Consider the following 12,966-nt stretch of genomic DNA (forward strand, 5'->3'; position numbering starts at 1 on the left):
CAAGATAGGGGAATGGAATCCTTGCAGGGGACTGGGTGGGAGAGAAAGGGACGGAATCCTTGCAAGGGACTGGGTGGGAGGGAATACTTGGAGGGGACTGGGCGGGAGAGAAGAGGAGGGAATCCTTGCAGGGGACTGGGTGGGAGGGAATCCTTGCAGGGGACTAGGCGGGAGAGAAGTGGAGGGAATCCTTGCAAGGGACTGGGTGAAAGAGAAGAGAATGAAATCCTTCCAAGGGAATGAGTGGGAGAGAAGAGAAGGGAATCCTTGCAAGGGACTGGGTGGGAGGGAAGGGGATGGAATCTTTGCAGGGGACTGGGTGGGAGAGAAAGGGAGGGAATTCTTGCAAGGGACTGGGTGCGAGAGAAGGAGAGGGAATCCTTGCAGGGGACTGGCTGGGAGAGAAGGGGGGAGGGAATCCTTGCAGGGGACTGAGTGGGAGAGAAGGGGGAGGGAATCCTTGCAGGGGACTGGGTGGGAGGGAATCCTTGCAGGGGACTGAGCGTGAGAGAAGTGGAGGGAATTCTAGCAGGGGACTGGGTGCAAGAGAAGGGAAATGAATGTTTGCAGGGGACTGGGAGGGAGGGAATCCTTGCAGGGACTGAACGAGATAGAAGGGGAGGGAATCCTTGCAGGGCACTGGGTGGGAGGAAATCCTTGCAGGGGACTGGGTGGGAGGAAATCCTTGCAGGGGACTAGGCGGGAGAGAAGTGGAGGGAATCCTTGAAGGGGATTGGGTGGGTGAGAAGGGGTGAGGGAACCCTTGCAAGGGACTGGGCGGGAGAGAAAGGGAGGGAATCCTTGCAGGAGACTGGGTTGGAGAGAAGGGGGTGGGAATCCTTGCAGTAAACTGGGCATGAGAGAATGGAATCCTTCCAAGGGAATGGGTGGGAGAGAAGGGGAGGGAATCCTTTCATTGGACTGGGCAGGAGAGAAGGGGATGGAATCCTTGCAGGGGACTGGGTGGGAGGGAATTCTTGCAGGGGACTGGGTGGGAGGGAAGGGGATGGAATCCTTGCAGGGGACTGGGTGGGAGGGAACACTTGCAGGGGACTGGGTGGGAGAGAAGTGGAGGGAGTCCTTGCAGGGGACTGGGTGCAAGAGAAGGGAATGGAATCCTTCCAGGGGAATGGGTGGGAAGGAATCCTTGCAGGGGGCTGGGTGGGAAAGAACTGGAGGGAATCCTTGCAGGGGACTGGGTGCAAGAGAAGAGAATGAAATCCTTCCAAGGGAATGAGTGGGAGAGAAGAGAAGGGAATCCTTGCAGGGGACTGGGTGGGAGAGAAGGGGAGATGTAACCCTGGCAAGGGACTGGGTGGGAGAGAAACGGGAGGGAATCCTTGGAGGGGACTGGGTGGGAGGGAACACTTGCAGGGGACAGGGCGGGAGAGAAGTGGAGGGAATCCTTGCAGGGGACTGGGTGCAAGAGAAGGGAATGGAATCCTTGCAGGGGTCTGGCTGGGAGAGAAGGGGGGAGGGAATCCTTGCAGGGGACTGAGTGGAAAACAAGGGGGAGGGAGTCCTTGCAGGGGACTGGGTGGGAGGGAATCATTGCAGGGGACTGGGCGGGAGAGAATTGGAGGGAATCCTTGCAGGGGACTGGGTGCAAGAGAAGGGAATGGAATCCTTGCAGGGGACTGGGTGGGAGGGAATCCTTGTAGGGACTGGGCGAGATAGAAGGGGAGGGAATCCTTCCAAGGGATTGGGTGGGGGAGAAGGGGGGATGGAACCCTTGCAAGGGACTGGGTGGGAGAGAAAGGGGAGGGAATCCTTGCAGGGGACTGGGTGGGGGGAATGGGACAGAATCCTTGCAGGAGACTGGGTGGGAGGGAACACTTGCAGGGGACTGGGCGGGAGAGAAGACGAGGGAATCCTTGCAGGGGACTGGGTGGGAGGGAATCCTTGCAGGGGACTGGGCGGGAGAGAAGTGCAGGGAATCCTTGCAGGGGACTGGGAGCAAGAGAAGGGAATGGAATACTTCCAGTGGAATGGGTGGGAGGGAATCCTTGCAGGGGACTGGGTGGGAAAGAAGTGGAGGGAATCCTTGCAGGGGACTGGGTGAAAGAGAAGAGAATGAAATCCTTCCAAGGGAATGAGTGGGAGAGAAGAGAAGGGAATCCTTGCAGGGGACTGGGTGGGAGGGAAGGGGATGGAATCTTTGCAGGGGACTGGGTGGGAGAGAAAGGGAGGGAATTCTTCCAAGGGACTGGGTGCGAGAGAAGGGGAGGGAATCCTTGCAGGGGACTGGCTGGGAGAGAAGGGGTGAGGGAATCCTTGCAGTGGACTGAGTGGGAGAGAAGGGGGAGGGAATCCTTACAGGGGACTGGGTGGGAGGGAATCCTTGCAGGGGACTGAGCGTGAGAGTAGTGGAGGGAATTCTAGCAGGGGACTGGGTGCAAGAGAAGGGAAATGAATCTTTGCAGGGGACTGGGAGGGAGGGAATCCTTGCAGGGACTGGATGAGATAGACTGGGAGGGAATCCTTGCAGGGGACTGGGTGGGAGAGAAGGGGGTATGAAACCCTTGCAAGGGACTGGGTGGGAGAGAAAGGGAAGGGAATCCTTGGAGGGGACAGGGTGGGAGGGAAGGGGATGGAATCCTTGCAGGGGACTGGGTGGGAGGGAACACTTGCAGGGGACTGGGCGGGAGAGAAGTGGAGGGAGTCCTTGCAGGGGACTGGGTGCAAGAGAAGGGAATGGAATCCTTCCAGGGGAATGGGTGGGAAGGAATCCTTGCAGGGGGCTGGTCGGGAAAGAAGTGGAGGGAATCCTTGCAGGGGACTGGGTGGGAGGGAACACTTGCAGGGGACTGGGCGGGAGAGAAGTGGAGGGAGTCCTTGCAGGGGACTGGGTGCAAGAGAAGAGAATGGAATCCTTCCAAGGGAATGGGTGGGAGAGAAGAGAAGGGAATCCTTGCAGGGGACTGGGTGGGAGAGAAGGGGGGATGGAACCCTTGCAGGGGACTGGGTGAGAGAGAAAGGGGAGGGAATCCTTGCAGGGGACTAGGTGCAAGAGAAGGGAATGGAATCCTTGCAGGTGACTGGGTGGGAGGGAATACTTACAGGGACTTGGTTGGAGAGAAAGGGGAGGGAATCCTTGCAGGGGACTGGGTGGGAGGGAATGGGAGGGAATCCTTACAGGGGACTGGGTGGGAGGCAAGGGGATGGAATCCTATAAGGCGACTGGGTGGGAGGGAATCCTTGCAGGGGACTGGGCGGGAGAGAAGTTGAGGGAATCCTTGCAGGGGACTGGGTGGGAGAGAAGGGGAGGGAATCCTTGCAGGGGACTGGCTGGGAGAGAATGGGGGAGGGAATCCTTGCAGGGGACTGAGTGGGAGAGAAGGGGGAAGGAATCCTTGCAGGGGACTGGGTGGGAGGGAACACTTGCAGGGGACTGGGCGGGAAAGAAGAGGAGGGAATCCTTGCAGGGGACTGGGTACCAGAGAAGGGGGATGGAATCCTTGCAGGGGACTGGGTGGGAGGCAATCCTTGCAGTGGACTGGGCGGGAGAGAAGTGGAGGGAATCCTTACAGGGGACTTGGTGCAAGAAAAGGGAATGGAATCCTTGCAGGTGACTGGGTGGGAGGGAATACTTACAGAGACTGGGTGGGAGAGAAAGGGGAGGGAATCCTTGCAGGGGACTGGGTGGGAGGGAATGGGAGGGAATCCTTGCAGGGGACTGGGTGGGAGGGAAGGGGATGGAATCCTTGAAGGCGACTGGGTGGGAGGGAATCCTTGCAGGGGACTGGGCGGGAGAGAAGGGGAGGGAAACCTTGAAGGGGACTGGGTGCAAGAGAAGGGGATGGAATCATTGCAGGGGACTGGGTGGAAGGGAAGGTGATGAAAAACTTGCAGTGGATTGGGTGGGAGAGAAAGGGAGTGAATCCTTCCAGGGGACTGGGTGGGAGGAAAGGGGATGGAATCATTGCAGGGGACTGGGTGGGAGAGAAGGGGAGCGAATCCTTGAAGGGGACTGGGTGGGAGAGAAGGGGAGCGAATCCTTGCAGGGGACTGGGTGGGAGGGAATCCTTGCAGTGGACTGGGCGGGAGTGAAGTGGAGGGAATCCTTGCAGGGGACTTGGTGCAAGAGAAGGGAATGGAATCCTTGCAGGGGACTGGATGGGAGGGAATCCTTGCAGGGACTGGGTGGGAGGGAATGGGACGGAATCCTTGCAGGGGACTGGGTGGGAAGGAAGGGGATGGAATCCTTGCAGGGGACTGGGTGGGTGAGAAGAGGAGCGAATCCTTGCAGGGGACTGGGTGGGAGAGAAGGGGAGGGAATCCTTGTAGGGGACAGGGTGGGAGAGAAGGGGGAGGGAATCCTTTCATTGGACTGGGCAGGAGAGAAGGGGATGGAATCCTTGCAGGGGACTGGGTGGGTGGGAATTCTTGCAGGGGACTGGGCGGGAGAAAAGGGGTGGGAATCCTTGCCGCGGACTGGGTGCAAGAGAAGGGAATGGAATCCTTGCAGGGGACTGGGTGGGAGGGAATGGGATGGAATCCTAGCAGGAGACTGTGTGGGAGAGAAAGGGAGGCAATCCTCGCAGGGGACTGGGTGGGAGAGAAGGGGAGGGAATCATTGCAGGGGACTGGGCGGGAGAGCAGGGTGAGGGAATCCTTGCATGGGACTGGGTGGGAGGAAATCCTTGCAGGGGACTGGGCTGGAGAGAAGAGGAGGGAATCCTTGCAGGGGACTGGGTGCAAGGGAAGGGGGGAGGGAATCCTTGCAGGGGACTGGGTGGGAGGAAATCCTTGCAGGGGACTGGGCGGGAGAGAAGGGGTGATGGAACCCTTGCAAGGGACTGGGTGGGAGAGAAAGGGAGGGAATCCTTGCAGGGGACTGGGTTGGAGAGAAGGGGGTTGGAATCCTTGCAGTAAACTGGGCATGAGAGAAGGCGAGGGAATCCTTGCAGGGGACGGGGTGGGAGAGAAGGGGGGATGGAACCATTGCAAGGGACTGGGTGGGAGAGAAAGGGTGGGAATCCTTGCAAGGGACTGGGTGGGAGGGAATACTTGGAGGGGACTGGGCGGGAGAGAAGAGGAGGGAATCCTTGCAGGGGACTGGGTGGGAGGGAATCCTTGCAGGGGACTAGGCGGGAGAGAAGTGGAGGGAATCCTTGCAGGGGACTGGGTGCAAGAGAAGGGGGAGGGAATCATTACAGGGGACTGGGTGGGAGGGAATCCTTGCAGCGGAATAGGCGGGAGAGCAGTGGCGGGAAACCTTACAGGGGACTGGGTGCAAGAGAAGGGAATGGAATCCTTGCAGGGGACTGGGTGGGAGGGAATCCTTGCAGGGGATTGGGCGGGAGAGAAGGGGAGTGAATCCTTGCAGGGGACTGGGTGCAAGAGAAGGTGGAGGGAATCCTTGCAGGGGACTGGGTGGGAGGGAATCCTTGCAGCGGACTAGGCGGGAGAGCAGTGGCGGGAATCCTTACAGGGGACTGGGTGCAAGAGAAGGGAATGGAATCCTTGCAGGGGACTGGGTGGGAGGGAATCCTTGCAGCGGAATGGGTGAGAGAGAAGTGGAGGGAATCCTTACAGGGGACTGGGTGCAAGAGAAGGGAATGGAATACGTGCAGGGGACTGGGTGGGAGGGAAGGGGATGGAAAATTTGCAGGGGACTGGCTGGGAGAGAAGGGAATGGAATCCTTGCAGGGGACTGGGTGGGAGGGAAGGGGATGGAAAACTTGCAGGGGACTGGGTGGGAGAGAAAGGGAGGGAATCCTTGCAGGAGACTGGGTGGGAGAGAAGAGGAGGGAATCCTTGCAGGGGACTGGCTGGGAGAGAAGGGGGGAGGGAATCCTTGCAGGGGACTGAGTGGGAGAGAAGGGGGAAGGAATCCTTGCAGGGGACTGGGTGGGAGGGAACACTTGCAGGGGACTGGGCGGGAAAGAAGAGGAGGGAATCCTTGCAGGGGACTGGGTGCAAGAGAAGGGGGATGGAATCCTTGCAGGGGACTGGGTGGGAGGCAATCCTTGCAGTGGACTGGGCGGGAGAGAATTGGAGGGAATCCTTACAGGGGACTGGGTGCAAGAAAAGGGAATGGAATCCTTGCAGGTGACTGGGTGGGAGGGAATACTTACAGGGACTGGGTGGGAGAGAAAGGGGAGGGAATCCTTGCAGGGGACTGGGTGGGAGAGAAGGCGAGGGCATTCTTGCAGGGGTCCGGCTGGGTGAGAAGGGGAAAGAATCCTTGCAGGGGACTGGGTGGGAGGGAATACTTGCAGGGGACTGGGCGTGAGAGAAGGGGAGGGAATCCTTGCAGGGGACTGGGTGCAAGAGAAGGGAATGGAATCCTTGCAGGGGACTGGGTGGGAGGGAATCCTTGCAGGGGACTGGGCGTGAGAGAAGGGGAGGGAATCCTTGCAGGGGACTGGGTGCAAGAGAAGGGAATGGAATCCTTGCAGGGGCATGGGTGGGAGGGAAGGGGATGGGATCCTTGCAGGGGACTGGGTGGGAGAGAAAGGGAGGGAATCCTTGCAAGGGACTGGGTGGGAGAGAAGGCGTGGGCATTCTTGCAGGGGTCCGGCTGGGAGAGAAGGGGAAAGAATCCTTGCAGGGGACTGGGTGGGAGGGAATACTTGCAGGGGACTGGGCGTGAGAGAAGGGGAGGGAATCCTTGCAGGGGACTGGGTGCAAGAGAAGGGAATGGAATCCGTGCAGGGGCCTGTGTGGGAGGGAAGGGGATGGAATCCTTGCTGGGACTGGGCTGGATAGAAGGGGAGGGAGTCCTTTCAGGGGACTGGGTGGGAGAGAAGGGGGAGAAAATCCTTTTATGGGACTGGGCGGGTGAGAAGGGGATGGAATCCTTGCAGGGGGCTGCATGGGAGGGAATCCTTGCAGTGCACTGGGCAGGAGAGTAGGGGAGTGAGTCCTTGCTGGGGACTGGGTGAAAGAGAAGAGAATGGAATTCTTGCAGGGGATTGGGTGGGAGGGAATCCTTGCAGGGGACTGGGTAGGAGAATAGCGGGAGGGAATCCTTGCAGGGGACTGGGCGGGAGAGAAGGGTATGGAATCCTTGCAGGGGACTGTGTGGGAGGGAATCCTTGCAGGGGACTGGGCGGGACAGAAGGGGGGGGGAATCCTTGCAGGGGACTGGGTGCAAGGGAAGGGAATGGAATCTTTGCATGTGACTGGGTGGGAGGGAATCCTTGCAGGGGACTGGGTGAGAAAGAAGGGGAGGGAGCCCTTGCAGGGGACTGGGTGGGAGAGAAGGGGGAGGGAATCATCCTTGCAGGGGACTTGGTGGGACGGAATCCTTGCAGGGGACTGAGTGCGAGGGAATCCTTGCAGGGTACTGGGTGGAAGAGAAGTGGAGGGAAACCTTGAAGGGGACTGTGTGCAAGAGAAGGGAATGGAATCCTTGCAGTGGAATGGGCGGGAGAGAAGGGTAGGGAATCCTTGCAGGGGAGTGGGTGGGAGAGAAGGGGGCGGGAATCCTTGCAGGGTACGGGGTGGGAGAGAACGGGGAGGGAATCCTTGCATGGGACTGGGCGGTAGAGAAGGGGATGGAATCCTTGCAGTGGACTGGGTGGGAGAGAAGGGGAGGGAATCCATGCAGGGTACGGGGTGGGAGAGAACGGGGAGGGAATCCTTGCATGGGATTGGGCGGTAGAGAAGGGGATGGAATCCTTGCAGGGGACTGAGTGGGAGAGAAGGGGAGGGAATCCTTGCAGGGGACTGGGTGGGAGGGAAGGGAAATGAATCTTTGCAGGGGACTGGGAGGGAGGGAATCCTTGCAGGGACTGGACGAGATAGAAGGGGAGGGAATCCTTGCAGGGCACTGGGTGGGAGGAAATCCTTGCAGGGGACTGGGTGGGAGGAAATCCTTGCAGGGGACTGGGCTGGAGAGAAGAGGAGGGAATCCTTCCAGGGGACTGGGTGCAAGAGAAGGGGGGAGGAAATCCTTGCAGGGGACTGGGTGGGAGGAAATCCTTGCAGGGGACTAGGCGGGAGAGAAGTGGAGGGAATCCTTGAAGGGAATTGGGTGGGAGAGAAGGGGTGAGGGAACTCTTGCAAGGGACTGGGTGGGAGAGAAAGGGAGGGAATCCTTGCAGGAGACTGGGTTGGAGAGAAGGGGGTGGGAATCCTTGCAGTAAACTGGGTATGAGAGAATGGAATCCTTCCAAGGGAATGGGTGGGAGAGAAGGGGAGGGAATCCTTTCATTGGACTGGGCAGGAGAGAAGGGGATGGAATCCTTGCAGGGGACTGGGTGCAAGAATAGGGAATGGAATCCTTGAAGGGGACTGGGTGCAAGAGAAGGGGGAGGGAATCATTGCAGGGGACTGGGTGGGAGGGAATCCTTGCAGCGGAATAGGTGGGAGAGCAGTGGCGGGAATCCTTACAGGGGACTGGGTGCAATAGAAGGGAATGGAATCCTTGCAGGGGACTGGGTGGGAGGGAATCCTTGCAGGGGACTGGGCGGGAGAGAAGGGGAGGGAATCCTTGCAGGGGACTGGGTGCAAGAGAAGGTGGAGGGAATCCTTGCAGGGGACTGGGTGGGAGGGAATCCTTTCAGCGGACTAGGCGGGAGAGCAGTGGCGGGAATCCTTACAGGGGACTGGGTGCAAGAGAAGGGATTGGAATCCTTGCAGGGGACTGGGTGGGAGGGAATCCTTGCAGCGGACTGGGCGGGAGAGAAGTGGAGGGAATCCTTACAGGGGACCGGGTGCAAGAGAAGGGAATGGAATACGTGCAGGGGACTGCGTGGGAGGGAAGGGGATGGAAAATTTGCAGGGGACTGGCTGGGAGAGAAGGGAATGGAATCCTTGCAGGGGACTGGGTGGGAGGGAAGGGGATGGAAAACTTGCAGTGGACTGGGTGGGAGAGAAAGGGAGGGAATCCTTGCAGGAGACTGGGTGGGAGAGAAGGGGAGGCAATCCTTGCAGGGGACTGGGTGGGAGGGAACACTTGCAGGGGACTGGGCGGGAAAGAAGAGGAGGGAATCCTTGCAGGGGACTGGGTGCCAGAGAAGGGGGATGGAATCCTTGCAGGGGACTGGGTGGGAGGCAATCCTTGCAGTGGACTGGGCGAGATAGAAGTGGAGGGAATCCTTACAGGGGACTTGGTGCAAGAAAAGGGAATGGAATCCTTGCAGGTGACTGGGTGGGAGGGAATACTTACAGGGACTGGGTGGGAGAGAAAGGGGAGGGAATCCTTGCAGGGGACTGGGTGGGAGGGAATGGGAGGGAATCCTTGCAGGGGACTGGGTGGGAGGGAAGGGGATGGAATCCTTGAAGGCGACTGGGTGGGAGGGAATCCTTGCAGGGGACTGGGCGGGAGAGAAGGGGAGGGAAACCTTGCAGGGGACTGGGTGCAAGAGAAGGGAATGCAATCATTGCAGGGGACTGGGTGGAAGGGAACGTGATGAAAAACTTGCAGGGGATTGGGTGGGAGAGAAAGGGAGTGAATCCTTGCAGGGGACTGGGTGGGAGGAAAGGGGATGGAATCATTGCAGGGGACTGGGTGGGAGAGAAGGGGAGCGAATCCTTGCAGGGGACTGGGTGGGAGAGAAGGGGAGCGAATCCTTGCAGGGGACTGGGTGGGAGGGAATCCTTGCAGCGGACTGGGCGGGAGTGAAGTGGAGGGAATTCTTGCAGGGGACTGGGTGGGAGAGAAGGGGAGGGAATCCTTGCAGGGGACAGGGTGGGAGAGAAGGGGGAGGGAATCCTTGCAGGGGACTGGGTGGGAGGGAATCCTTGCAGCGGACTGGGCGGGAGTGAAGTGGAGGGAATCCTTGCAGGGGACTTGATGCAAGAGAAGGGAATGGAATCCTTGCAGGGGACTGGGTGGGAGGGAATCCTTGCAGGGACTGGGTGGGAGGGAATGGGACAGAATCCTTGCAGGGGACTGGGTGGGAAGGAAGAGGATGGAATCCTTGCAGGGGACTGGGTGGGAGAGAAGGGGGATGGGACCCTTGCAAGGGACTGGGTGGGAGAGAAAGGGTGGGAATCCTTGCAGGGGACTGGGTGGAATATAAAGGAATGGAATCCTTGCAGGGGACTGGGTGGGAGGGAAGGCGAGGGATTCCTTGCAGGGGACTGGGTGGGAGCGAAGAGTGATGGAATCCTTGCTGGGGACAGGGTGGGAGAGAAGGGGAGGGATTCTTGCAGGGTACTGAGTTGGAGAGAGGGGAGGGAATCCTTACTGGGGACTGTGTGAGAAAGAAGGGTAGGGAGTCCTTGCAGGGGACTGGGTGGGAGAGAAGGGGGAGGGAATCCTTTCATGGGGCTGGGCGGGAGAGAAGGGGATGGAATCCTTGCAGGGGACTGGGTGGGAGGGAATCCTTGCAGGTGACTGGGCGGAAGAGAAGGCGAGGGAATCCTTGTAGGGCACTGGGTGCAAGATAGGGGAATGGAATCCTTGCAGGGGACTGGGTGGGAGAGAAAGGGACGGAATCCTTGCAAGGGACTGGGTGGGAGGGAATACTTGGAGGGGACTGGGCGGGAGAGAAGAGGAGGGAATCCTTGCAGGGGACTGGGTGGGAGGGAATCCTTGCAGGGGACTGGGTGGGAGGGAATCCTTGCAGGGGACTAGGCGGGAGAGAAGTGGAGGGAATCCTTGCAAGGGACTGGGTGAAAGAGAAGAGAATGAAATCCTTCCAAGGGAATGAGTGGGAGAGAAGAGAAGGGAATCCTTGCAAGGGACTGGGTGGGAGGGAAGGGGATGGAATCTTTGCAGGGGACTGGGTGGGAGAGAAAGGGAGGGAATTCTTGCAAGGGACTGGGTGCGAGAGAAGGAGAGGGAATCCTTGCAGGGGACTGGCTGGGAGAGAAGGGGAAAGGGAATCCTTGCAGGGGACTGAGTGGGAGAGAAGGGGGAGGGAATCCTTGCAGGGGACTGGGTGGGAGGGAATCCTTGCAGGGACTGGGCGGGATAGATGGGGAGGGAATCATTGCAGGGGACTGGGTGGGAGAGAAGGGTAGATGGAACCCTTGCAAGGGACTGGGTGGGAGAGAAAGGGGATGGAATCCTTGCAGGGGACTGGGTGGGAGAGAAGGGGAAAGAATCCTTGCAGGGGACTGGGTGGGAGGGAATCCTTGCAGGGGACTGGGTGTGAGAGAAGGGGAGGGAATCCTTGCAGGGGACTGGGTGAAAGAGAAGGGAATGGAATCTTTGCAGGGGCCTGTGTGGGAGGGACGGGGATGGCATCCTTGCTGGGACTAGGCAGGATAGAAGGGGAGGGAATCCTTGCAGGGGACTGGGTGGGAGAGAAGGGGAGATTGAACCCTTGCAAGGGTCTGGGTGGGAGAGAAAGGGGAGGGAATCCTTGCAGGGGAATGGGTGGGGGGGAATGGGAGGGAATCCTCCCCGGGGACTGTGTGGGAGAGAACGTGCAGGAATCCTTGCAGGGGACTGGGTGGGAGGGAAGGCGGGGGTATCCTTGCAAGGGACTGGGTGGGAGGTAAAGGGATGGTATCCTTGTAGGGGACTGGGAGGGAGTGAAGGGGACGGAATCATTGCAGGGATTGGGTGAGAAAGAAGGGGAGGGAGTCCTTTCAGGGGACTGGGTGGGAGAGAAGGGGGAGAAAATCCTTTTATGGGACTGGGCGGGTGAGAAGGGGATGGAATCCTTGCAGGGGGCTGCATGGGAGGGAATCCTTGCAGTGCACTGGGCAGGAGAGTAGGGGAGTGAGTCCTTGCTGGGGACTGGGTGAAAGAGAAGAGAATGGAATTCTTGCAGGGGATTGGGTGGGAGGGAATCCTTGCAGGGGACTGGGTAGGAGAATAGCGGGAGGGAATCCTTGCAGGGGACTGGGCGGGAGAGAAGGGTATGGAATCCTTGCAGGGGACTGTGTGGGAGGGAATCCTTGCAGGGGACTGGGCGGGACAGAAGGGGGGGGAATCCTTGCAGGGGACTGGGTGCAAGGGAAGGGAATGGAATCTTTGCATGTGACTGGGTGGGAGGGAATCCTTGCAGGGGACTGGGTGAGAAAGAAGGGGAGGGAGCCCTTGCAGGGGACTGGGTGGGAGAGAAGGGGGAGGGAATCATCCTTGCAGGGGACTTGGTGGGACGGAATCCTTGCAGGGGACTGAGTGCGAGGGAATCCTTGCAGGGTACTGGGTGGAAGAGAAGTGGAGGGAAACCTTGAAGGGGACTGTGTGCAAGAGAAGGGAATGGAATCCTTGCAGTGGAATGGGCGGGAGAGAAGGGTAGGGAATCCTTGCAGGGGAGTGGGTGGGAGAGAAGGGGGCGGGAATCCTTGCAGGGTACGGGGTGGGAGAGAACGGGGAGGGAATCCTTGCATGGGACTGGGCGGTAGAGAAGGGGATGGAATCCTTGCAGTGGACTGGGTGGGAGAGAAGGGGAGGGAATCCATGCAGGGTACGGGGTGGGAGAGAACGGGGAGGGAATCCTTGCATGGGATTGGGCGGTAGAGAAGGGGATGGAATCCTTGCAGGGGACTGAGTGGGAGAGAAGGGGAGGGAATCCTTGCAGGGGACTGGGTGGGAGGGAAGGGAAATGAATCTTTGCAGGGGACTGGGAGGGAGGGAATCCTTGCAGGGACTGGACGAGATAGAAGGGGAGGGAATCCTTGCAGGGCACTGGGTGGGAGGAAATCCTTGCAGGGGACTGGGTGGGAGGAAATCCTTGCAGGGGACTGGGCTGGAGAGAAGAGGAGGGAATCCTTCCAGGGGACTGGGTGCAAGAGAAGGGGGGAGGAAATCCTTGCAGGGGACTGGGTGGGAGGAAATCCTTGCAGGGGACTAGGCGGGAGAGAAGTGGAGGGAATCCTTGAAGGGAATTGGGTGGGAGAGAAGGGGTGAGGGAACTCTTGCAAGGGACTGGGTGGGAGAGAAAGGGAGGGAATCCTTGCAGGAGACTGGGTTGGAGAGAAGGGGGTGGGAATCCTTGCAGTAAACTGGGTATGAGAGAATGGAATCCTTCCAAGGGAATGGGTGGGAGAGAAGGGGAGGGAATCCTTTCATTGGACTGGGCAGGAGAGAAGGGGATGGAATCCTTGCAG

At 59.1% G+C, this 12,966-nt stretch overlaps 1 protein-coding gene across 1 annotated transcript in view; it reads right to left on the reverse strand.

The window, feature by feature from the left end:
• Positions 1-12,966, reverse strand: part of LOC138742039 (mucin-2-like) — a 198,115-nt gene that overhangs the window by 130,966 nt on the left and 54,183 nt on the right. The window contains exons 10-15 of the mRNA XM_069896231.1: positions 10,146-10,332; positions 9,297-9,421; positions 8,657-8,776; positions 6,665-6,882; positions 6,081-6,166; positions 3,770-3,894 (exon numbers count right to left, since the gene is read on the reverse strand). Coding sequence (XP_069752332.1) covers positions 3,770-3,894; positions 6,081-6,166; positions 6,665-6,882; positions 8,657-8,776; positions 9,297-9,421; positions 10,146-10,332 — 861 coding nt within the window. The remainder of the gene's footprint in view (positions 1-3,769; positions 3,895-6,080; positions 6,167-6,664; positions 6,883-8,656; positions 8,777-9,296; positions 9,422-10,145; positions 10,333-12,966) is intronic.

The sequence above is a fragment of the Narcine bancroftii genome, chromosome 8, assembly GCF_036971445.1.
Source record: "Narcine bancroftii isolate sNarBan1 chromosome 8, sNarBan1.hap1, whole genome shotgun sequence".
Taxonomy (NCBI): domain Eukaryota; kingdom Metazoa; phylum Chordata; class Chondrichthyes; order Torpediniformes; family Narcinidae; genus Narcine; species Narcine bancroftii.